The sequence below is a fragment of the Mya arenaria genome, chromosome 6 (assembly GCF_026914265.1).
Source record: "Mya arenaria isolate MELC-2E11 chromosome 6, ASM2691426v1".
In the NCBI taxonomy this organism is placed as follows: domain Eukaryota; kingdom Metazoa; phylum Mollusca; class Bivalvia; order Myida; family Myidae; genus Mya; species Mya arenaria.
The window spans coordinates 62,488,699-62,513,260 of record NC_069127.1 but is presented as its reverse complement, the minus strand read 5'-3'; the positions used below and the strand labels follow the sequence as shown (position 1 = coordinate 62,513,260).

The 24,562-nt window shown below is 37.3% G+C and overlaps 2 protein-coding genes across 4 annotated transcripts in view; one reads left to right on the top strand and one right to left on the bottom strand.

Moving 5' to 3' along the window:
• LOC128237262 (homeobox protein 5-like) overlaps positions 1 to 18,890 on the bottom strand; it is a 39,008-nt gene extending 20,118 nt beyond the window's left edge. The window contains exons 1-7 of one of the 3 annotated variants that reach the window (XM_052952627.1): positions 18,800 to 18,890; positions 18,165 to 18,236; positions 16,556 to 16,652; positions 14,419 to 14,520; positions 13,955 to 14,072; positions 13,161 to 13,222; positions 3,703 to 4,056 (exon numbers count right to left, since the gene is read on the bottom strand). In XM_052952627.1, the coding sequence (XP_052808587.1) occupies positions 3,703 to 4,047 (345 nt within the window). In that variant the 5' untranslated portion in view covers positions 4,048 to 4,056; positions 13,161 to 13,222; positions 13,955 to 14,072; ... (2 more) ...; positions 18,165 to 18,236; positions 18,800 to 18,890. Of the gene's footprint in view, positions 1 to 3,702; positions 4,057 to 13,160; positions 13,223 to 13,954; positions 14,073 to 14,418; positions 14,521 to 16,555; positions 16,653 to 18,164; positions 18,237 to 18,510; positions 18,583 to 18,799 lie in introns of those variants that run through there. The other 2 variants (XM_052952626.1, XM_052952628.1) reach the window with 2 other exon arrangements.
• Positions 1,391 to 19,339, top strand: LOC128237264 (uncharacterized). Its single transcript, XM_052952630.1, has 3 exons — positions 1,391 to 1,596; positions 16,587 to 16,674; positions 17,748 to 19,339. The coding sequence occupies exon 3, from the start codon at positions 17,754 to 17,756 to the stop codon at positions 18,765 to 18,767; it is 1,014 nt and encodes a 337-aa protein (XP_052808590.1). The 5' UTR covers positions 1,391 to 1,596; positions 16,587 to 16,674; positions 17,748 to 17,753; the 3' UTR covers positions 18,768 to 19,339.
• Positions 19,340 to 24,562: the final 5,223 nt, after the last annotated feature.

Below are 24,562 nucleotides of genomic sequence, written 5' to 3'. Positions count from 1 at the left end.
TGTCACTGGCTTGTGTATCTCTGACTTGTGTGTCTCTGACTTGTGTGTCTCTGACTTGTGCGTCATTGACTCGTGTATCTCTGACTGTTGTGTCTCTGACTTGTGTGTCATTGACTCGTGTATCTCTGACTGGTGTGTCTCCAAGTTGTGTGTCTCCAAGTTGTGTGTCTCTGACTTATGTGTCTCTGACTTGTGTGTCTCTGACTTGTGTATATCTGATTTGTGCGTCATTGACTTGTGTGTCTCTGACTTGTGCATCCCTGACTTGTGTGTCCCCAAGTTGTGTGTCTCCAAGTTGTGTGTCTCTGACTTGTGTATCTTTGAATTGTGTGTCTCTGACTGGTGTGCGTCTCTGACTCTTGTGTGTCTCTGACTTGTGTGCTCCTGACTTGTGTGTCTCCGACTTGTGTGTCCCTGGCTCGTGTGTCTCTGACTCGTGTGTCTCTGAGTCTATGTCTTGTGTGTCTCTGACTTGTGTGTCTCTGACTTGTGTGTCTCCAAGCTGTGTGTCTCTGACTTGTGCGTCATTGACTTGTGTACTTTTGACTTGTGTGTCTCTGACTTGTGTGTTTCTGACTTGTGTGTCTCTGACTTGTGTGTCTCTGACTTGTGTGTGTCTTTAACTTGTGTGTGTCTTTAACTTGTGAGTTTCTCTTATTTGTGTGTGTCACTGGCTTGTGTGTGTCACTGGCTTGTGTATCTCTAGCTTGTGTATCACTGACTTGTGTGTGTCTCTAACTTGTGTGTGTCTCTAATTTGTGCGTGTCACTGGCTTGTGTGTGTCACTGGCTTGTGTGTGTCACTGGCTTGTGTGTGTCACTGGCTTGTGTGTGTCACTGGCTTGTGTATCTCTAGCTTGTGTATCACTGACTTGTGTGTGTCTCTAACTTGTGTGTGTCTCTAATTTGTGTGTGTCACTGGCTTGTGTGTGTCACTGGCTTGTGTATCTCTGACTTGCGTGTCTCTGACTTGTGTGTATCTCTGACTTGAGTGCCTCTGACTGCATTAATCTCTCATTAATATCTTTACTTTGTTTTAATTGTGCTAGAATTACTTGTTAAGTGTTTCTTTGTGTTATTGTTTTTTGCTTAAGTGAATTTTGAGTCCAATATTTTGAATAAAGTATACTTTTTGTGATTAATGTTTCTGTTAATTTAGTCTTATTTTAAGTTGAAAAATTTCCCACACAGAATAATTTATAAGCAAGACAAGCATGGTAATATCTTAAACATTAATCACAAAAACATGTCCATATAAGTTATACAGACTTTAACAACTTTCAAGTTTATCTAACCAGCATTTTCAAAGAGTAGATATATTCTAAAGGATTAATAAATTATCTGATATACCCGCAATGGTACCTCGTTTCCTTTGATATATTTCTTTTCAGTAACAGAAGAAATGAAATATGAGGAGCCAGAATGACAATTTGAATAGTTCGATTATCGGAATCATAACTGAAACTCCCCCAATGTATGAAGACCAATCAATTACTTTGTTCAATGTACATAAAGCTTTATATTCAGGCGATCGATCAGATTGATCACTTGAAAAACTTTGCTGATCCTGACAAGACGCAGTTTGCTTTCGTGAATTGTGAGTAGAAATTAATTTTCATACTATTTATTTGAGATATAAATGCTTAGAGGTAATATATATAAAATTAAATTATTATTATTTTCATCATTATTTTACTATTGTTATTCTTATCATAACAGTATCATTATCAGAAGCAGTAGTAGTAGCAGTGGCATTATTAGTAAGCACAGTGTTTCTTTCTCAACCATTTAAGCATGGGGCCAGGCCATTCTAATTGGAAATATTCGACATTTTAACTAAAACTAGGGTGATTTTTTAAAAGATCAAATGTGAATTTCATTTTCTCATTTGGAGAAAAAGGTAAATGTTTTAGCTTTGGGAAAAGCGCTGAATTTCGGCCCCAAATTGGTTTGAAAAAAACAACTGTAGAATTAGTAGCAGAAGTTTATAGTTTACTTTTATTAATTTTTAGTATAATGTCATATTTAAATGACATGAAGTAACATTTAAGTGATTAAGAATGGGTGGAGTGAGCATAGTGAATGAGCCCTTCTTAATCATTTAAAAAAAAATATTCAGGTCATCTAACTGTCTTAAGAGTACTACCTCATTAGCTGACAAATTTTAAATGCAAAATCTGATGCAGGTAGTGTGTATCGGATGAGTGGCAGTAGGGGAGCGTTTAAACACCTTAGTTGAAATTCCTACTCATTAAGCCTTGTACTAAATTACGTGCAATTTCATTGGCTGAAAATATAGGTTGTATTCTAATAATTGTTATAATGGCATATTAACTCCAATATTTTGAATTCATCCTTAAACATTCTTCAATTGGATGTTAAGCTCTTCCAACAGTAAATCTTAAGCAATATGACATACTAATTTTTTATGTCAAATTCCAATCCTGGAGCGAAGCAATTTTGTCAAAATGTCTGGGGTCAGAGATAATGGAGGAATTGAAAGTTCATTGAACAAAATCTTTTCTCAGATGGCCATCTTACCAGGCCTTTTAATCTCGCTAAAATGCCAGGAATAGCACTCAAACTCAAACAAAATATCCCCTACCCCCCTCACTACCCACTGTTGGGCAAAACATAGCTTCGTACAGTACACTCAATGAGTTAGACCCACTTTCCTCGCTCACTCCGAGGGATAAAGTCGATGTTCGCGGGTTTCCTCCCAGGGTAAACTTGTTGCCCTCGCTAAAATCCCCCCCAGTTTCTCCGAGTGGCTGGCTTACCGCCGAGTTTAATATGAACGATAGCGTTGAGAATCGTCCGATTTTATGATCCCGTGGCGGAACTCCGAGTCTAATCAGATAAGCAAGAAATCATTCTTGTTTAGAAGTTATTTATTTTTATGCTTATGCACATTGTTAAGCGTAAAAGATTCTTACATGTACCAACGTTTAATTTGTATTTATGTCCGTAAACGCCAATTGAATATTGTCTTAACTTATAAACATTGAATCATTAAAGTATATCCACTAAGTTATTGCATCCTAAAGCAGCCGACTATTTACACGATTCTGAACCATGACCTCTGACGTCAAGCGCGTGATCAATACAATGTTGAATATGCTATTTATTATTGGTGGTTAAAAATAGCTATGACGTTTCATGGAATTTTCCACAGAAAACGAGGCAAGAAGGCCTTCAAAACCATGCGCTGTGAACTTTGAACGCGTGTTTGACCTCCTGTCTTTCCGAAAATGTGTAACCTAGAATTTCTCGGAAGAAATGTGTTTATCAGTCATTAGCAAAAACACGTTTATAAGATGCATGTGCAACTAGTGAAATACGACTGCATTCTTATGGTAAGCTAACTTCATGCAATACAGGCAGAGGAAAAAGAATAATAGCAATTTACTGGAGCCGCTGAATCGGTTGAAAATTTTAATAAAATAAATATAACTAGCGTAGATTCTTATCTAGTGTCCACAGAGTTTGGCGGAGTTAACCCCTTCGAGGAACGCCGAGTTCGTTATTCTTCGGTTGACTGATCACCCTCCGAGGGCCTTAAATTCAAACTCCGAGGAACGGGGACAGTCCATAAAATCATTGTGTTGGCCGCGATAGCAAAAATCTGCGGAGGGAAACGGAAAGTGGGTTTTACTCGTTGAGTGTACTGCAAGTGATTTACTCTTATTCATCAAGTACTTACCTTCACTTTTTGGGTGCCTTCCTTTAAAGGTTCTACAACATCTAGCTGTTCAATTAAACTTTTGTCTTGTGATGTTAATTCAGCTTCCAACTGTCTTTCTGCTATAGCATCAACCACACCTCTGTCGGATTCGGACAAATTCCTCAGACCTCTGTCTCCATATTTTTCCCCGTCTTCGGCAGAGCTTTTAGTCCTATTTCTTCTTCTTTTGGACTTGGATTTTTTTGGTTCACTTGGGGCCCCATGTGGGGTGCTTTCAGAGTCTATACCTAGCTCATTGCCAAGCTTTTCCAGAAAATCCCTGTCTGGACTCTCATCAAAAGGAGTAATCATCCTTCTTGACATGTTTGGTATCTGTTTGAAAAAAAAAAGACATTCATGTGCATGTGAAATCAACCAAAATGTGCATGTATGGAGTTTTATGAGTGTATGGGGCTGCCCCTTAATAATGATTATGTATGGAGTTCCTTTATGAGTGTATGGGGCTGCCCCTTAGAAATGTTCATGTATGGAGTTCCTTTATGAGTATATGGGGCTGTACCTTAGAATGTTCATGTATGGAGTTCCTACATGAGTGTATGAGGCTGCCCCTTAGAAATGGTCATGTATGGAGTTCCTTTATGAGAGTATGGGGCTGTTCCTTAGAAATGTTCATGTATGGAGTTCCTTTATGGTTGTATGGGGCTGCCCCTTAGAAATGTTCATGTATGGAGTTCCTTTATGAGTATATGGGGCTGTTCCTTAGATATGTTCATGTATGGAGTTCCTTTATGAGTGTATGAGGCTGCCCCTTAGAAATGTTCATGTATGGAGTTCCTTTATGAGTGTATGGGGCTGCCCCTTAAAAATGTTCATGTATGGAGTTCCTTTATGGGTGTATGGGGCTGTTCCTTAGAAATGTTCATGTATGGAGTTCCTTTACGAGTGTATGAGGCTGCCCCTTAGGAATGTTCATGTATGGAGTTCCTTTATGAGTGTATGGGGCCGCCCCTTAGAAATGTTCATGTATGGAGTTCCTTTATGGGTGTATGGGGCTGTTCCTTAGAAATGTTCATGTATGGAGTTCCTTTACGAGTGTATGAGGCTGCCCCTTAGAAATGTTCATGTATGGAGTTCCTTTATGAGTGTATGTGGCCGCCCCTTAGAAATGTTCATGTATGGAGTTCCTTTATGGGTGTATGAGGCTGCCCCTTAGAAATGTTCATGTATGGAGTTTCTTTATGAGTGTATGAGGCTGCCCCTTAGAAATGTTCATGTATGGAGTTCCTTGAGTGTATGAGGCTGCCCCTTAGAAATGTTCATGTATGGAATTCCTTTATGAGTGTATGAGGCTGCCCCTTAGAAATGATTATGTATGGAGTTCCTTTATGGGCATATGAGGCTGCCCCTTAGAAATGATTATGTATGGAGTTCCTTTATGGGCGTATGAGGCTGCCCCTTAGAAATGTTCATGTATGGAGTTCCTTTATGAGTTTATGGGGCTGTTCCTTAGAAATGTTCATGTATGGATGTTCCTTTATGAGTGTATGGGGCTGCCCCTTAGAAATGTTCATGTATGGAGTTCCTTTATGAGTGTATGGGGCTGTTCCTTAGAAATGTTCATGTATGGAGTTCCTTTATGAGTGTATGAGGCTGCCCCTTAGAAATGTTCATGTATGGAGTTCCTTTATGAGTGTATGGGGCTGCCCCTTAGAAATGTTCATGTATGGAGTTCCTTTATGAGTGTATGGGGCTGCCCCTTAGAAATGTTCATGTATGGAGTTCCTTTATGGGTGTATGGGGCTGCCCCTTAGAAATGTTCATGTATGGAGTTCCTTTATGAGTGTATGGGGCTGTTCCTTAGAAATGTTCATGTATGGATGTTCCTTTATGAGTGTATGGGGCTGTTTCTTAGAAATGTTCATGTATGGAGTTCCTTTATGAGTGTATGAGGCTGCCCCTTAATAATGATTATGTATGGAGTTCCTTTATGGGTGTATGGGGCTGTTACTTAGAAATGTTCATGTCTGGAGTTCCTTTATGGGTGTAGGCTGCCCCTTAGAAATGATTATGTTTGGAGTTCCTTTATGGGTGTATGGGGCTGTTCCTTAGAAATGTTCATGTATGGAGTTCCTTTATGAGTGTATGGGGCTGTACCTTAGAAATGTTCATGTATGGAGTTCCTTTATGAGTTTATGAGGCTGCCCCTTAGAAATGTTCATGTATGGAGTTCCTTTATGAGTGTATGGGGCTGCCCCTTAGAAATGTTCATGTATGGAGATCCTTTATGAGTGTATGAGGCTGCCCCTTAGAAATGTTCATGTATGGAGTTCCTTTATGAGTGTATAGGGCTGTTCCTTAGAAATGTTCATGTATGGAGTTCCTTTATGAGTGTATGGGGCTGTTCCTTAGGAATGTTTATGTATGATGTTCCTTTATGAGTATATGAGGCTGCCCCTTAGGAATGTTCATGTATGGAGTTCCTTTACGAGTGTATGAGGCTGCCCCTTAGGAATGTTCATGTATGGAGTTCCTTTATGAGTGTATGGGGCCGCCCCTTAGAAATGTTCATGTATGGAGTTCCTTTATGAGTGTATGGGGCTGCCCCTTAAAAATGTTCATGTATGGAGTTCCTTTATGGGTGTATGGGGCTGTTCCTTAGAAATGTTCATGTATGGAGTTCCTTTACGAGTGTATGAGGCTGCCCCTTAGGAATGTTCATGTATGGAGTTCCTTTATGAGTGTATGGGGCCGCCCCTTAGAAATGTTCATGTATGGAGTTCCTTTATGGGTGTATGGGGCTGTTCCTTAGAAATGTTCATGTATGGAGTTCCTTTACGAGTGTATGAGGCTGCCCCTTAGAAATGTTCATGTATGGAGTTCCTTTATGAGTGTATGTGGCCGCCCCTTAGAAATGTTCATGTATGGAGTTCCTTTATGGGTGTATGAGGCTGCCCCTTAGAAATGTTCATGTATGGAGTTCCTTTATGAGTGTATGAGGCTGCCCCTTAGAAATGTTCATGTATGGAGTTCCTTGAGTGTATGAGGCTGCCCCTTAGAAATGTTCATGTATGGAATTCCTTTATGAGTGTATGAGGCTGCCCCTTAGAAATGATTATGTATGGAGTTCCTTTATGGGCATATGAGGCTGCCCCTTAGAAATGATTATGTATGGAGTTCCTTTATGGGCGTATGAGGCTGCCCCTTAGAAATGTTCATGTATGGAGTTCCTTTATGAGTTTATGGGGCTGTTCCTTAGAAATGTTCATGTATGGATGTTCCTTTATGAGTGTATGGGGCTGTTCCTTAGAAATGTTCATGTATGGAGTTCCTTTATGAGTGTATGGGGCTGTTCCTTAGAAATGTTCATGTATGGAGTTCCTTTATGAGTGTATGAGGCTGCCCCTTAGAAATGTTCATGTATGGAGTTCCTTTATGAGTGTATGGGGCTGCCCCTTAGAAATGTTCATGTATGGAGTTCCTTTATGAGTGTATGGGGCTGCCCCTTAGAAATGTTCATGTATGGAGTTCCTTTATGAGTGTATGGGGCTGCCCCTTAGAAATGTTCATGTATGGAGTTCCTTTATGAGTGTATGGGGCTGTTCCTTAGAAATGTTCATGTATGGATGTTCCTTTATGAGTGTATGGGGCTGTTTCTTAGAAATGTTCATGTATGGAGTTCCTTTATGAGTGTATGAGGCTGCCCCTTAATAATGATTATGTATGGAGTTCCTTTATGGGTGTATGGGGCTGTTACTTAGAAATGTTCATGTCTGGAGTTCCTTTATGGGTGTAGGCTGCCCCTTAGAAATGATTATGTTTGGAGTTCCTTTATGGGTGTATGGGGCTGTTCCTTAGAAATGTTCATGTATGGAGTTCCTTTATGAGTGTATGGGGCTGTACCTTAGAAATGTTCATGTATGGAGTTCCTTTATGAGTTTATGAGGCTGCCCCTTAGAAATGTTCATGTATGGAGTTCCTTTATGAGTGTATGGGGCTGCCCCTTAGAAATGTTCATGTATGGAGATCCTTTATGAGTGTATGAGGCTGCCCCTTAGAAATGTTCATGTATGGAGTTCCTTTATGAGTGTATAGGGCTGTTCCTTAGAAATGTTCATGTATGGAGTTCCTTTATGAGTGTATGGGGCTGTTCCTTAGAAATGTTCATGTATGGATGTTCCTTTATGAGTGTATGGGGCTGTTTCTTAGAAATGTTCATGTATGGAGTTCCTTTATGAGTGTATGAGGCTGCCCCTTAATAATGATTATGTATGGAGTTCCTTTATGGGTGTATGGGGCTGTTACTTAGAAATGTTCATGTCTGGAGTTCCTTTATGGGTGTAGGCTGCCCCTTAGAAATGATTATGTTTGGAGTTCCTTTATGGGTGTATGGGGCTGTTCCTTAGAAATGTTCATGTATGGAGTTCCTTTATGAGTGTATGGGGCTGTACCTTAGAAATGTTCATGTATGGAGTTCCTTTATGAGTTTATGAGGCTGCCCCTTAGAAATGTTCATGTATGGAGTTCCTTTATGAGTGTATGGGGCTGCCCCTTAGAAATGTTCATGTATGGAGATCCTTTATGAGTGTATGAGGCTGCCCCTTAGAAATGTTCATGTATGGAGTTCCTTTATGAGTGTATAGGGCTGTTCCTTAGAAATGTTCATGTATGGAGTTCCTTTATGAGTGTATGGGGCTGTTCCTTAGGAATGTTTATGTATGATGTTCCTTTATGAGTATATGAGGCTGCCCCTTAGGAATGTTCATGTATGGAGTTCCTTTATGAGTGTATGAGGCTGCCCCTTAGAAATGTTCATGTATGGAGTTCCTTTTTGAGTGTATGGGGCTGTTCCTTAGAAATGTTCATGTATGGAGTTCCTTTATGAGTGTATGGGGCTGTTCCTTAGGAATGTTTATGTATGATGTTCCTTTATGAGTATATGAGGCTGCCCCTTAGGAATGTTCATGTATGGAGTTCCTTTACGAGTGTATGAGGCTGCCCCATAGAAACGATTATGCATGGAGTTCCTTTATGGGTGTATGGGGCTGTTCCTTAGAAATGTTCATGTATGGAGTTCCTTTAAGAGTATATGGGGCTGTTCCTTAGAAATGTTCATGTATGGAGTTCCTTTATAAGTGTATGGGGCTGTTCCTTAGAAATGTTCATGTATGGAGTTCCTTTAAGAGTATATGGGGCTGTTCCTTAGAAATGTTCATGTATGGAGTTCCTTTATGAGTGTATGGGCCTGTTCCTTAGAAATGTTCATGTATGGAGTTCCTTTATGAGTGTAAGGGGCTGTTCCTTAGAAATGTTCATGTATGATGTTCCTTTATGAGTGTATGGGGCTGTTCTTTAGAAATGTTCATGTATGGAGTTCCTTTATGGGTGTATGGGGCTGCCCCTTAGAAATGTTCATGTATGGAGTTCCTTTATGAGTGTATGGGGCTGTTCCTTAGAAATGTTCATGTATGGATGTTCCTTTATGAGTGTATGGGGCTGTTTCTTAGAAATGTTCATGTATGGAGTTCCTTTATGAGTGTATGAGGCTGCCCCTTAATAATGATTATGTATGGAGTTCCTTTATGGGTGTATGGGGCTGTTACTTAGAAATGTTCATGTCTGGAGTTCCTTTATGGGTGTAGGCTGCCCCTTAGAAATGATTATGTTTGGAGTTCCTTTATGGGTGTATGGGGCTGTTCCTTAGAAATGTTCATGTATGGAGTTCCTTTATGAGTGTATGGGGCTGTACCTTAGAAATGTTCATGTATGGAGTTCCTTTATGAGTTTATGAGGCTGCCCCTTAGAAATGTTCATGTATGGAGTTCCTTTATGAGTGTATGGGGCTGCCCCTTAGAAATGTTCATGTATGGAGTTCCTTTATGAGTGTATGAGGCTGCCCCTTAGAAATGTTCATGTATGGAGTTCCTTTATGAGTGTATAGGGCTGTTCCTTAGAAATGTTCATGTATGGAGTTCCTTTATGAGTGTAAGGGGCTGTTCCTTAGAAATGTTCATGTATGATGTTCCTTTATGAGTGTATGGGGCTGTTCTTTAGAAATGTTAATGTATGATGTTCCTTTATGAGTGTATGAGGCTGCCCCTTAGAAATGTTCATGTATGGAGTTCCTTTTTGAGTGTATGGGGCTGTTCCTTAGAAATGTTCATGTATGGAGTTCCTTTATGAGTGTATGGGGCTGTTCCTTAGGAATGTTTATGTATGATGTTCCTTTATGAGTATATGAGGCTGCCCCTTAGGAATGTTCATGTATGGAGTTCCTTTACGAGTGTATGAGGCTGCCCCATAGAAACGATTATGCATGGAGTTCCTTTATGGGTGTATGGGGCTGTTCTTTAGAAATGTTCATGTATGATGTTCCTTTATAAGTGTATGGGGCTGTTCCTTAGAAATGTTCATGTATGGAGTTCCTTTAAGAGTATATGGGGCTGTTCCTTAGAAATGTTCATGTATGGAGTTCCTTTATGAGTGTATGGGCCTGTTCCTTAGAAATGTTCATGTATGGAGTTCCTTTATGAGTGTAAGGGGCTGTTCCTTAGAAATGTTCATGTATGATGTTCCTTTATGAGTGTATGGGGCTGTTCTTTAGAAATGTTAATGTATGATGTTCCTTTATGAGTGTATGGGGCTGTTCTTTAGAAATGTTCATGTATGATGTTCCTTTATGAGTGTAAGGGGCTGTTCCTTAGAAATGTTCATGTATGATGTTCCTTTATGAGTGTAAGGGGCTGGCCTTTAGAAATGTTCATGTATGATGTTCCTTTATGAGTGTATGAGACTGCCCCTAATAAACGATTATGTATGGAGTTCCTTTATGAGTGTATGAGGCTGCCCCTTAGAAACGATTATGTATGGAGTTCCTTTATGGGTGTAAGGGGCTGTTCCTTAGAAATGTTCATGTATGGAGTTCCTTTATGAATGTATGAGGCTGCCCCTTAGAAACGATTATGTATGGAGTTCCTTTATGGGTGTATGGGGCTGCCCCTTAGAAATGATTATGTATGAAGTTCCTTTATGGGTGTAAGGGGCTGTTCCTTAGAAATGTTCATGTATGGAGTTCCTTTATGAGTGTATGAGGCTGCCCCTTAGAAACGATTATGTATGGAGTTCCTTTATGGGTGTATTGGGCTGCCCCTTAGAAATGATTATGTATGAAGTTCCTTAATGGGTGTATGGTGCCGTATTTCAATATATAACCAAATTCTGTGTCTGTCTCACAATATATTGCAGTATACAACACAATTCTGTGTCCATATCACAATATATTGCAGTATACAACACAATTCTGTGTCCATATCACAATATTATGCAGTATACAACACAATTCTGTGTCCATATCACAATATAATGCAGTATACAACACAATTCTGTGTCCATATCAGAATATATTGCAGTATACAACACAATTCTGTGTCCATATCACAATATAATGCAGTATACAATTCTGTGTCCACATCACAATATAATGCAGTATACAACACAATTCTGTGTCCACGTCACAATAAAATGCAGTATGCAACACAATTCTGTGTCCACGTCACAATATAATGCAGTATGCAACACAATTCTGTGTCCACGTCACAATATAATGCAGTATGCAACACAATTCTGTGTCCACGTCACAATATATTGCAGTATGCAACACAATTCTGTGTCCACGTCACAATATAATGCAGTATGCAACACAATTCTGTGTCCACATCACAATATATTGCAGTATGCAACACAATTCTGTGTCCACGTCACAATATATTGCAGTATGCAACACAATTCTGTGTCCACGTCACAATATAATGCAGTATGCAACACAATTCTGTGTCCACGTCACAATATAATTCTGTGCCCATGTCACAATATAATGCAGTATGCAACAAAATTCTGTGTCCACGTCACAATATAATGCAGTATACAACAAAATTCTGTGTCCATATCACAATATAATGCAGTATACAACAAAATTCTGTGTCCATATCACAATATATTGCAGTATGCAACAAAATTCTGTGTCCACGTCACAATATAATGCAGTATACAACAAAATTCTGTGTCCATATCACAATATATTGCAGTATACAACAAAATTCTGTGCCCATATCACAATATAATGCAGTATACAACAAAATTCTGTGTCCACATCACAATATATTGCAGTATACAACACAATTCTGTGTCCACATCACAATATAATGCAGTATACAACAAAATTCTGTGTCCACATCACAATATAATGCAGTATACAACACAATTCTGTGTCCACGTCACAATATAATGCAGTATACAACAAAATTCTGTGTCCTTGTCAGAATATAATGCAGTATGCAACACAATTCTGTGTCCACGTCACAATATAATGCAGTATACAACACAATTCTGTGTCCATATTACAATATTATGCAGTTTACAACAATTTGTAGAGACAGTCTCACAATTTATTAAAAAATGCCTCACCCGTCTTAAGATGTATTGCAATAAATAGGCTTCTGTAGGGGGATGGCATAATTTAAAAGTGCCTTCCCCCAGGGAAGGTTTTTTTTAAAGGCAATTATTTTACCAATGATCATGAACAACTTCATATTATAAAATCAAGTTTAAGGAATGAAAATATACCGCTTACTTTACATTTCTATGCTCAAGATATTTGAACATTAGGGGACCAAAGTTTTATTCATTGAAACATACGGGTATTGTATACAGTAACCTTAGCTGCAATCTATAATCGATGATTGACTAGCGGAGAGATTTATGTAAATATGATATATTTTTAAAGTTTTGTGGCACTGATCAAAAAATATTAGTGCATAGGATTGAATTACTATTTTGGTCAATAGAATAAACTCTACCTGACTAAAGAAGTCTATGAATAAATTCAAAGGAAATTGATTTCAAGATTTATATTTAATTAAAAAAATGCAAAACATTTTAACCGTATTTTACATTTATAATAAGTTCTGCAAAAATATGTTCTAAAACCATAAAAAAGCTGCATTTCTTAATATGATAAGATAGAAAGAATCCAGGTTGCAATAACTGGTGTTATCATAGACGCATTGGCATCAAATGAGAGTCATGTGACAAGAATCCTTTATTTTTACCTCAAACTATACATTATGTGAGAGTAGTGTGTTATGGGCATCCTCACTCTGGATATAAGTTCCGATTCAAGTACTTCTGTTTAGAAAATTGTCTCAATAACTGAATGTATGCAGATAGCAATTCATATTGCAAATAGACTTAACATTTTTAAATTCTTGGTGAAGTGTATAACCCAAAACTTGTAACTCTTGGATACTTATTTTGATATATTACTGAAATTTGTGCCTCCTTTTAACATAAATCTGTTAAAATGTCTGTCTGTTAGTGAAATGCAAAACTTAGTGTATAAGGGACCTACCAGTTATATGATGCATATATATTTTTAATAATTTTATATTAATGTAACAAATTAACAATACCCATTGACTTACTGCTTGTCTGTAATACTGTGTTAAATCAGCTATCACTTCATCGCTTTAAAACATCTAAATACCTGGAAAACAAAGAGTATATTTTTCAAATAAACATATCTAATAGTATAGTATTTAACAATTATTTACAGACAATGTATTGCTATTAATGTGTGTATCAAAATTATACTGCAATATTTGAACCAATTTTCATTTAAATGTCTTGAAAGTTTAATTGTATTTTGGGTTTTATGGTCAAGGTTAAAGTATTTGCACAAAAACAAAACCTCAGACACAAACTAGAGTCTAACCCTCCTCCAAAAAGAGTAGCTAGATTCAGATGACCGGCATTAAATGCACAAGATCCAAAAGTGAAGCTACATTTAAACTGAGGAAGATAACTTGTTGGCATGTAGCTTAAAGCTGATCAACATAAAATGTACTAGAGTCTAACCTTCCTTCCAATAGTGATGCTTTATTGAGTTGGATATATTATGAACATAAATGCTTAAAGCTGACTGGCATTAAGTATACTAGAGTCTAACCTTCCTTACAAAAACGACGCTAAATTGAGGGAGAAAAACTGTTGGCATTCAACTTTAAGCTAACCAGCATTAAGTTTACTAGAGTCTAACCTTCCTTCCAAAAGTGATGCTAAATTGACGGAGATGAACTGTTAGCTGGTGGTTTTAAGCTGATTGGCATTAAATATACTAGAGTCTAACCTTCCGTCCAAAAGGGACGCTAAATTGAGGGAGATGAACTGTTGGAATGTAACTTTAAGCTAACCGGCATTACGTTTACTAGAGTCTAACCTTCCTTCCAAAAGTGACGCTAAATTGAGGGAGATGAACTGCTGACATGTAGCTTTAAGCTGACCGGCATTGTATGTACTTGAAAATTCCAGTAACTCCCCCACATTCTTCATACTCACTGCAAGAAGAATAGCATTTAATACAGCACCTTTCAAAAGTTATCTGACATCTTAATATGTGAAATAGATTTTCTAAGCATTTCAGAGAAATAAGACTTGTTTATGGCAGTTGTATCCAGTATTTGGGACGAATTATGGAAAAGGATTTTCTTAAAGGGGGACTCTCTCACTAATTTCATGTTGATTACAAGTCTTTCACAATGAGTTTAAATTGAGATTATTTAATTTCGTTATGAGCAGGCACATCAAACTGCCTTGACTTAATTTTTACTTTTATTCACAAACATTTTCAACAGTAAATCTTTTATTACAAAACTGCAATTTTTTTGAACAATCATAATTTACCTAAAGCTACAATTGCAACCTCACACATCTGTTTAAGCCTCACACTGAGCATTTGGTCGGCAACTACCAAAATGTTACACAGCTTCTCAGCATCTGCACATTCTGAAAATACAACACGGATTATCATGTCAATCATTCCTGAAGTTTGTGACTGTTAAAAACTTTTCCAACACCCTTTCATTTTCAAAATTATTGAAAGGATCTTACTCAAGAAATTGTTCTTTACATTAAAATGATTGTGAACTAAAATATTACAACCTTATATTAGTCACTTTCATTGGCTGGAAGTTATGCGAGCCTGTAGTCTTGTATTGCTGGAGTTCTACTGGGAGCAAACCCACTTGTCTTGTGACCGCAAACCAAACTCTTATGCGCCCAGGCAGGGAATTAACTTGATCATCTAATGCCTTAGTGAAAAGTGAAAGTGCTAACTACTAAGCTAACTGGAAAACCTGAATTTATGGCCCCTTCATTAAATGCACCATGATAGCCCTTTGTGTCATCCAGATGTTTGCAAAGTTGCCAAAATTGTTTGTTTACTAAATTATTTTTTTTGCCAAAAAGTATAGTAATGCAGTAATCCAAGTTCAAAATGACTAAAAAAGCACATGAATACCCTCAATGCTAAGATAATTTAGCAAAGCAAGCACCTAAGTAACACATATAACACTGAATGACCAAACTTTGTCACCAGCTTATAATACTGAATGACCAAACTCCCAAAAGTCACCAGCTATGTCTATTTTGTTAGCACAACATTTATTTAAATGTGATCTACTGCCAAACATTATAAACCTTTTTGAGTTGTTCAGTGTTAGTTTATTTTCATTCATCTTACTGCTTATTGCCACTACAAATTGTTACATGTTTTTTAATCGCAGTAAGTTCATATTAAAAAGGAAAAAAATATGTTATTAACTAAAACAGACATATGGTCTTTGTACACGGCTCTAGACAATAAAAAGTAACAATGGGCAATTACTCTGTAATTCACTAGAATATAGTTATGGTTGTTGAACACTGCACTACTTCCAAATGTGCCTTATCATGGTATGAAGTTTAATTAAATTAAATCCAGTAGTTTTTTAAGTTATTGGGGAAAACAAAAAAGTAACAAAGGGCAATTACTCAGTAATAAGCTGAAATAGAGTTATGGTTGATGTACACTGCATTTCATCTAATTGTGCTTTACCATTGTATGAAGTTATAATAAAGTAAATTCCATATAGTTATTTTCAAGTTACACTCCGGACAAGAAGAAATTAACAAGGGCAATAACTCTGTAATTTGCTAAATTATAGTGATGGTTCGTTTTCACTGCAGTTCCTCTCTTTTAGCTTTATAATTGTATGAAGATTCAATTAAATCCATCTAGCTGTTTTCAAGTTATTGTCCAGACAAACTTTGACAAAAAAACAAAAACAAATGGCAATAACTCTATAGTTTTCTAGAATAAAGTAATGGTTCTTGTACACTTTATTTCCTCTCTCTGTACCTTATCATTGTATTTAGTTTAAGTAGATTCAATTGGTAGTTTTCAAGTAATGCTGCGGACAAGAAAAATAGAGTTCTAAGGGTAATAACTCTGTTATTTGCTAAAACAGAGCTATGGTGAATTCTGATTATGTACACTATACAATCCACTCCTTATGTTCTATCTTGTATTTAGTTTAATTTGATTCCATCCAAAAGTTTTCAAATAATTTTCTGGACAAGAAAAATTGCAACGAACCAATCAACCACAGGGTGACTCCAATATACATGAGCCTCCAATCATAGTTCATTAGTCGGGGGTATAACTATAATACGTCCCATTCTATGAATTATGATTGGTAAATTTATATGTGGCCAAGGTCCTTTACCCAAAACTAAAACAAATACCATACCTGCATTAATTTTGGCATCATCTGTTTATACTCTAGTAGAACTTAATGTGGCAAAATTGTATGCTCTAATATGAAAGTGTTCCAATGTGTAGAATAAATATGGTACCTGTAATAATATTGGCATCATCTGTGTAAAGCTTCTCTTAGACTAGAAGAACTTTAAGTGCTCAAGCAAGAGAATAGTACATATATACTAGAACAAAGATGGTACCTGTTGAAAGTTCCCAAACAATATAGAATAATTATGGTACCTGCAATAATTGTGGCATCATCTGTATACAGGTTCTCGATTAGTACATCAAGAACATCAGCTGGTACTGCTAGCGGCAACGGTCGGTTGGAAGAGGTCTGAAAAAAAAAACACCAAAAGGTATATTTTTCATTTTTTTGATATATATTTTTTTTAAAAAGGACCAAGGTCTTATGGTTTTGGAGATTTGAAAGTTTCTCTTACATATGAGTCAGTCAAAACAATCCCCACCCGTGGCAGCCATGTATTATTAGGAAGCAATAGGCATAAAGGAATTTTAAAAGGGCCATCTACAAAAAACATATTTTGAAATCATGCCAGTGGCTCGTGAGGAAAAAATGAGTCGTTTAGGCAAATAGTCATATGGTGGAAACAACACGTGCCCTCTTTCGTCAATGTTTGTTTTCATAAACCATAATGACTTGAAGTTCTATGATAAAGCACCATGTTAGCAACATATCTGTGAAATTATTTTGAAATTTTAAATGGTAATTGAGGAGAAGATTAAAGTTTTCCATATAGTCATACAAGAGCTGTCAATAGACAGAGCGCTCGACTATTCTCAGTGATTGACAATATAAAATACTGAATTATCTGAGGTGGTACGCAAACTTTAATGTAAATTCTAAGTCTAAAAAGGGGCATAATTCTGTCAAAAGGCTCCTCCTGTGTACATGTTGGTAATTCTGTCAAAATGCGTGATACAGTGACCTTCTCCTGTGTACAGGTTGGAGGCATGATTGTGAACAAGCATGCAAAGTTTCAACGCCAGATGTCAATGTAATTTGAAAATATTTGAGGTGGTATGCAAATTTTATCAAGTGGTTACGCCGATGCCAACGCCGATGCTCGGGTGACTAGGATAGCTCTCCTTATTATTCGAATAGTCGAGCTAATCATGAAAACTAAGCACTACCCTAGTCCACCAAGTTTTTTACTAACCAACCTGTTACGTGGTCTACGGCATTTGAGAAAGGGCCATCTAAGGAACATTTCTCAGCAATTTGATTGCAATTGACCTTGTGGTTTAGGAGGAGAATTTGTTTAAAGGAGTTATTTGAAGGAAAATGTTGACAACAGATAACAGACTATATAATATATGAAAGTAAACAGACAGTCCCCTTTTAAGACATCCTTAAACCCTTTGTGCACCGATAAGCTTAAAAGTGAAGTTTACAATGATTCATTTTCAGATCAAAATGGCTGCAATAAGACCCATAACAATAATAACAATGAATGCCAGTGGAAAACACCAGCCTGATCTTCTCGATGTAGCAACTAAGAGAAAAGAGGCCATCAGAACTCTTCTGAACGGAGAAAGGCCTCATCTTATCCTCTTCCAAAATTTCATACCAGACCAGGACTTTCAGGAGGAATTTCAAAACTATAAAAATATAGGGGAGTCTCCAAAGAGTGCAAGCCAATTTTATGACACGCTGAGCTTATTTTGTCCTTTAAGTTTATATTTTAAAAACGGACAAAAAAAAATAAAATCTAAAGGTATGTTTGTCAACGGTGAATTTGCAGAGATAATGTATTCAGTTAGCGAATACATTACGGGATGCCCTGTCATAGCTAAACATCGTTTTTGCATATCACAAATGGCAAACCTTAGAAGAGATCCTAAACTTCCACCAGCTTTTGTCTGTATATCATGGCATGGTCCCTATACACAAGCTAAACTGAATGAAAAAAAAGAATTGCTGGAAGGATTATTGCAAATCCTGGACAACTGGTTTAAAAAATACAACATTCCAGTAATTATGGGCGGTGATTTCAATCTGAGTTATAAAAAAGCAAAAAAACTTATGTATTTCTCAAATAAAGCACACAGCTTAGCTATATTAAAATCAGGGAGAGACGATAGTACATTTTATGTTATGAACATATCCTTCATTTTTATGGCACATGTTCAAACAATTGAGAAAACAACGTTTATTGTAAATATAAACGAACATTGCATCTTCAACCATTCTCCAGCAAGGCTAAACATTATTGACAACACAATTGATATAGGTTCAATTGATGGCATAGAGGAATGTTTTTCAAGAATGTTTAGGCCTAAAAAAAGAAATGGTTTGTTTCTGGTTACATGCCCAAAAAATATTGGGTCGGTAGGTAGGTTTTTTTGTTTTTTTGTTTTTTTTTTTGTTTTTTTGTTTTTTTTCCCTGGCAGTCAACATCTTCTTATCTGCCATGTAACTCATCGATAAGGTATTTTATCGGTTGTCCTTGTTCTACACACTTTATTTCTTTGAATCCCAATGCACAATGAGTGCAAGGGTATACATTTACTGCAATCAGGCATGTTAATTTCGTCGCCATTCCGGTCTGGCCAGTGCTATCCGACATCCAGTACATATATATATGTAGTTTGGGCGGAGCTATGAATATTAAAAAAAAATTGTGAAAAAGCGATGCCGTACTGTATTGTGGTTAGGTTATTCTCAACTATAAAACTACGTAGCAAATGTCTACTCAACTTTTGTCATAGTTACTGTTCTTGGCCTGATGTTAGAAAGTGTTATTAATCATGTTCTTTATTGATTGAAATTGTAAATAAACTGATCTCGATCGGAAAAACACTTTTATAATGGGTGTTCCATATTTAGGTACTGTACCAATTTAGATACGGCCCCTTGTGCGTACATATAGGCCTTATTAGAATATAACCATATAGACGTATAGCTAAACGTAGAAAGTCCATTTACGTTGTATTTCGCAACCCGTAACATCTTTATTTAAAAAAATGCATTCTAGGTAAAATAACAAAATGTCACCGTGATTTTTTGTCAATACTGTAGAAAAACAATATTCGTCATCGTATCCCCTATAGTGTCGTATAGAAGGACAACCATTACACGTTACAACAACCGGTAGAAGGAGGTCAATATAGGCTCAGCTCAAACCTATAGTGTCTCCGAAGGTAACAATCAGCAGGTCGAGGTTTTTTTATATTCAGCTCAGGCCTAATATGTCCAAGTGTTTTCTCTTAAGTCGATAACCATTAGGCTGAGGTCATAATAATTATGTTCAGCGCAGGCCTTAAATGTCCCTCAAAAAGTCTCTTAAAGCGACAATCAGTAGGCGGAGGTCACTATATGTTCAGCTCAGGCTTTGTTCCCCATGTTTGTGTCTCCTTAGGTGACAACCAGTAGGCGGAGGTCATTTAATATACAATTCAATAATTTAATGTCCCTAAAATGTAGGTCCGTAAAATGAAGACAACCAGTAGACTGAGGACATTATGTGTGCGTTCAGTTCAAGACTATAACGTCCGTATGATGTATTTTATAAAGCAACAACCAGTAGGCGGCGGTCACTATTTATATATCTAAGGCGATAACCAGTAAACGGAGGTCATTATGAGTTCCGTTCAAGACTAGAACGTCCGTATAAGGGTCCGCCAAGGCGATAACCAGAAGTCGGATGTCATTATGTGTTCAGTTCAAGACTATATAACGTCCGTATTAGGGTCTTTCAAGGCGACAACCAGTAAACGGAGGTAACATTATGTTCAGCTGAAGTCTAGTATGTCCCTGTGTCTTTTATGGCGACAACCAGTAGACGGAGGTTATTATGTGTTCAGCTCAAGACAAGGGGTCACGGACACTACGGACCATGGACATTACGGACCAGACATTAATTAAGGACCAGATTTAGGGACACTACGGACCAGATTTAGGGACATTACGGACCATTTTCAGAAACTTACGGACCATCATTTATAATGTTTTTAAACATTTGTTGTTTTTTTAATTCATTCACTCATTGGTCTTAAATTTGTCAATAAATACTTGAATAATAGTGCTCAGTATGAAAATTATCTATAATGTAACTAAAAAATCCCAGGAAATTCCAATGTTAAACATCAATGTATTTTTAATAAAATATTATAATAATTTGAATAATAATGAACGAAATATGTGTTTATCTTATAATTGTAAATGTGAATATTAATGTTTTCATATGTGATCGATTGCTTTCTGAAATAAACTTTGAATCGTCATATTTGATTGTTTTCCGTTTCATCTATTTTAATTGAAAGGTTGTTTCTTCTGTAATATACCGCCGATAATTACGGGTACAATTATAACTAATAAACATTAATTACGGCAACAGAAATTGCCAGTTTTAAACATCAGTTTGCAAGAATTGCAACAAACACACATGGTTTATTTAATATAAAGCAAGAGTATGGTCCTTTACTTTTATTTTCGGGATATAATTTCCATAAAAAGGTTACAAGTAGTAGTTAAGGTTATATGTTTTTATTTATGTAATAGTTATAAAAAGAATAGCCATAAAACCCTTCAAATGGAATTACATAAAAGGTTACAAGTAGTAGTAAATGTTGTTATGTATGTAATAGTTATATAAAACGGAATCGCGGACATTAAAAATGTGTAATTCTTTTTCAGGGACGAGTACGATTTATTTTGGTAAATAAACTGTTTTGGAAAATATTTCTGCTCGATTTATTTTGGAAAATAAACATTTTTGGAAAATATTTCTTCTGTTGCTTTTAACTGATTTAACTGCCGATCATTCAAATTTCGTTCATTATTGTTCACATAATTGTTATAAATGCATAGGTCTTTAACACCTTTCACAAGATTTTATATTGTACCAATGCTCTATTCGAACTTCACGGGATTTTTCACAGTTTTATGGAATATATAATGTCATACTGAGCACTTATATTCATGTATTTATTAACAAATTAAAAACTAATGAGTGAATATTTAAAAAAAATATGTTTAAATCATGGTCCGTAAGATTCCGAAGATGGTCCGTAATGTCCCTAAATCTGCTCCGTAATGTCCCTAAATCTGGTCCGTAGTGTCCCTAAATCTGGTCCGTAATGTCCATGGTCCGTAGTGTCCGTAATTCAAGACAAGAACGTTCGTATAAGGATCTTCCAATTTGACGACCAGTAGACGGAGGACAATAAATATACAGTTCAAGACTAGAATGCCCCTTTAATGTATTGTAGAAGGCGACAGCCAGTAGACAGTAACTATATGTTCAGCCGATGTCTATTATGTCCATATTATGTGCCTATTTTGTCGACAACCGTTTTACGGAGGTCATTAAATATACAGTTGAAGTCTAGAATGTCCATATTATGTATTGTTTAAGGCGATAACTAGTAAACGGAGGCCGTTAGATATACAGTTTTAGACTATAATATCCATTTAATATATTGTATAAGGCGACAACCAGAAGGCGAAGATCACTTTTTGTTCGGCCGAGGGATAGTATGTCATTATTATTTGTCTATTGGGGTGGCAACCAGTAGACGGAGGTCAATGTTCAGCTGAGGTCTCGTATGTCCTTATTAATATTATGAGCATATTAGGAAGACAACCAGTAAGCGGAGGTCATTGGTCAGCTGAGGTCTCGTATGTCCATATTATGAGCCTATTAGGACGACAACCAGAAGGCGGAGGTCATTGTCCTCTATACCTATAAGAAAGACAACCAGTAGGCGGTCATTGTTCAGCTGTGGTATCGTATGTCCTTATTATGTGCCTATTAGGGCGACAACCAGTAGGCGGAGGTCATTGTTCAGCTGAGGTCTCGTATGTACATATTATGTGCCTATTAGGACGACAACCAGTAGGCGGTCATTGTTTAGCTGAGGTCTCGTATGTCCATATAATGAGCCTATTGGGATGACAACCAGTAGGCGGAGGTCATTGTTCAGCTGAGGTCTCGTATGTCCATATAATGAGCCTATTGGGATGACAACCAGTAGGCGGAGGTCATTGTTCAGCTGAGGTCTCGTATGTCCATATTATGAGCCTATTAGGAAGACAACCAGTAAGCGGAGGTCATTGTTCAGCTGAGGTCTCGTATGTCCATATTATGAGCCCATTAGGACGACAACCAGTAGACGGAGGTCAGTGTTCAGCTGAGGTCTCGTATGTCTATATAATGAGCCTATTAGAAAGACAACCAGAAGGCGGAGGTCATTGTTCAGCTGAAGTCTCGTATGCCCATATAATGAGCCTGTTAGGAAGACAACCAGAAGGCGGAGGTCATTGTTTAGCTGAAGTCTCGTATGTCCATATTATGAGCCTATTAGGACGAAAACCAGTAGGCGGAGGTCATTGTGAAATTAGTTAAAGACTATAGCTTCCGTATTAGAGTCTTCCCATGCGACATTATATTTACAGTTTAAGCCTGGAATGTCTCTTTAATGTATTGTGCAAGGCGACAACCAATTGGCGGATGTCACAATATGTTCAGCTGAGGTCTGGTATGTCATTATAAAAGTATGTCTCCTATGGCTTCAACCTGCAGGTGGATGTCACTTTATGATCAGCTCACGTCTAGTATTTCCCTTAAATGTACCTATGCCTATTAGGGGGACACAGTAGACGGATGTTATTATTTGTTCAGTTCGAGACTAGATCGTCCGCATTAATTTCTTCTCAGGAGAGAGCCAGAAGACTGAGGTCATTACATATACAAAGACTAGAATGTCTCTATTATGCTTTCAATAAGGCGACAAGCAGTAGGCAGGTCTAGATAGGCTCATCTTTGACTCGATATTTAAGAGGTTTACCGAGGACATTTGTTCTTACAATGTGGTAATTGAGTGTGGTGTCAATAAATGTATGGCATTATTCTATTAACATTTTGTCCGTCTGTCTATCAGCAACTGTAGTATTACCATCACTTCATATCCCTTAAAAGGGCCTTATCATTTTTGTTTAAAATGATGCTGTTCATGGGTCCGTACTTACATGTATACGTTTTTAATGTGGTGAAATGGTGTACACCTTAACTCCAAGTAGGGAGGCTAAATGTTCCCTTATATTGCTCTTTTTGGTGACAACCAAGAAGCAATCATGAACCTTAAATCTTATGCAAATGGCCAAGTGATGAAATACAATTGCAAATGGTACAACGTTATATCATTTTATTGGTTTTATACATAATATTTATACAATCAGGTATCAAGTTATAACATATATGATAGACTGTGAATGGCAACACGAGACAGAGGAAGATAGAGGGAGAAAAAAAGATGAACGAATAGAAATAGATAGAACAGACACACTAAGAAGGACAACAGAGGAATAGAACATACACCTCCAGTTAGAGAGGTAGAAGAAGCATGCATAAGCACAGGCAAAGAAACACAAAGAGAAATATAGCGGTAGAACAAGCATGTACACACACTGATTTAGAGGGAGATCACGCACGCACATGTGCTTATATACACACCCACTCACACACAGATAAAAGGAGGCAGATAACATACAAAGGAATAAAAGGTAGACGAAGCACACACACACACACACACACACACACACACACACACCACACACACACCACACGCACACGCACACACACACACACACACACACACGCATACTTGCAAGCACCGCCAACTGAGGACACGCAACATTTCACATCCAAATGAGGACACCATTTTCCAGGGTGTAATTTTGAAAAATAATTACGTCAATGTGTTAAACGGACTTAAAGCTATCTGGGTAGAGGTTTAAATACGTAAACATTTTTTAACAAAACACCGCCAACCAGGGACATTGACACACCCAAAAAATGCGAACGAAACACCTCCAACCAAGGACATTCTGCCTCCGACCTCCAAATGAGGACAATTTATTACCAGGCAAATTTGAAAAAAAAAAACAAAGCGGTTGTTCGGGAAACGTTATACGTCAACCTGTTCGTTGTGTGATTTGACTGTAAACCCTCATTTAAGAAAAAAAATATACTCGGACAACGAAGAACCCAACGGGGGTCACACCGACCTCATTGGTTCATTTGTTTAACATTCTGCATGGCGTTTTTTAACAGATTCCGTCTGTCATTCTTACATGTTTGCTTCCTTGATCCACATATATCCCTCGATATTCTTTGTTTATGACAAATAACAACTTCTAAATCCCAGAATCTGTTCAGGATGCACATTATCAAGTATGTTCATTCTAGATGGACCTTCAATTTCGATTTCATTATTCTGTCA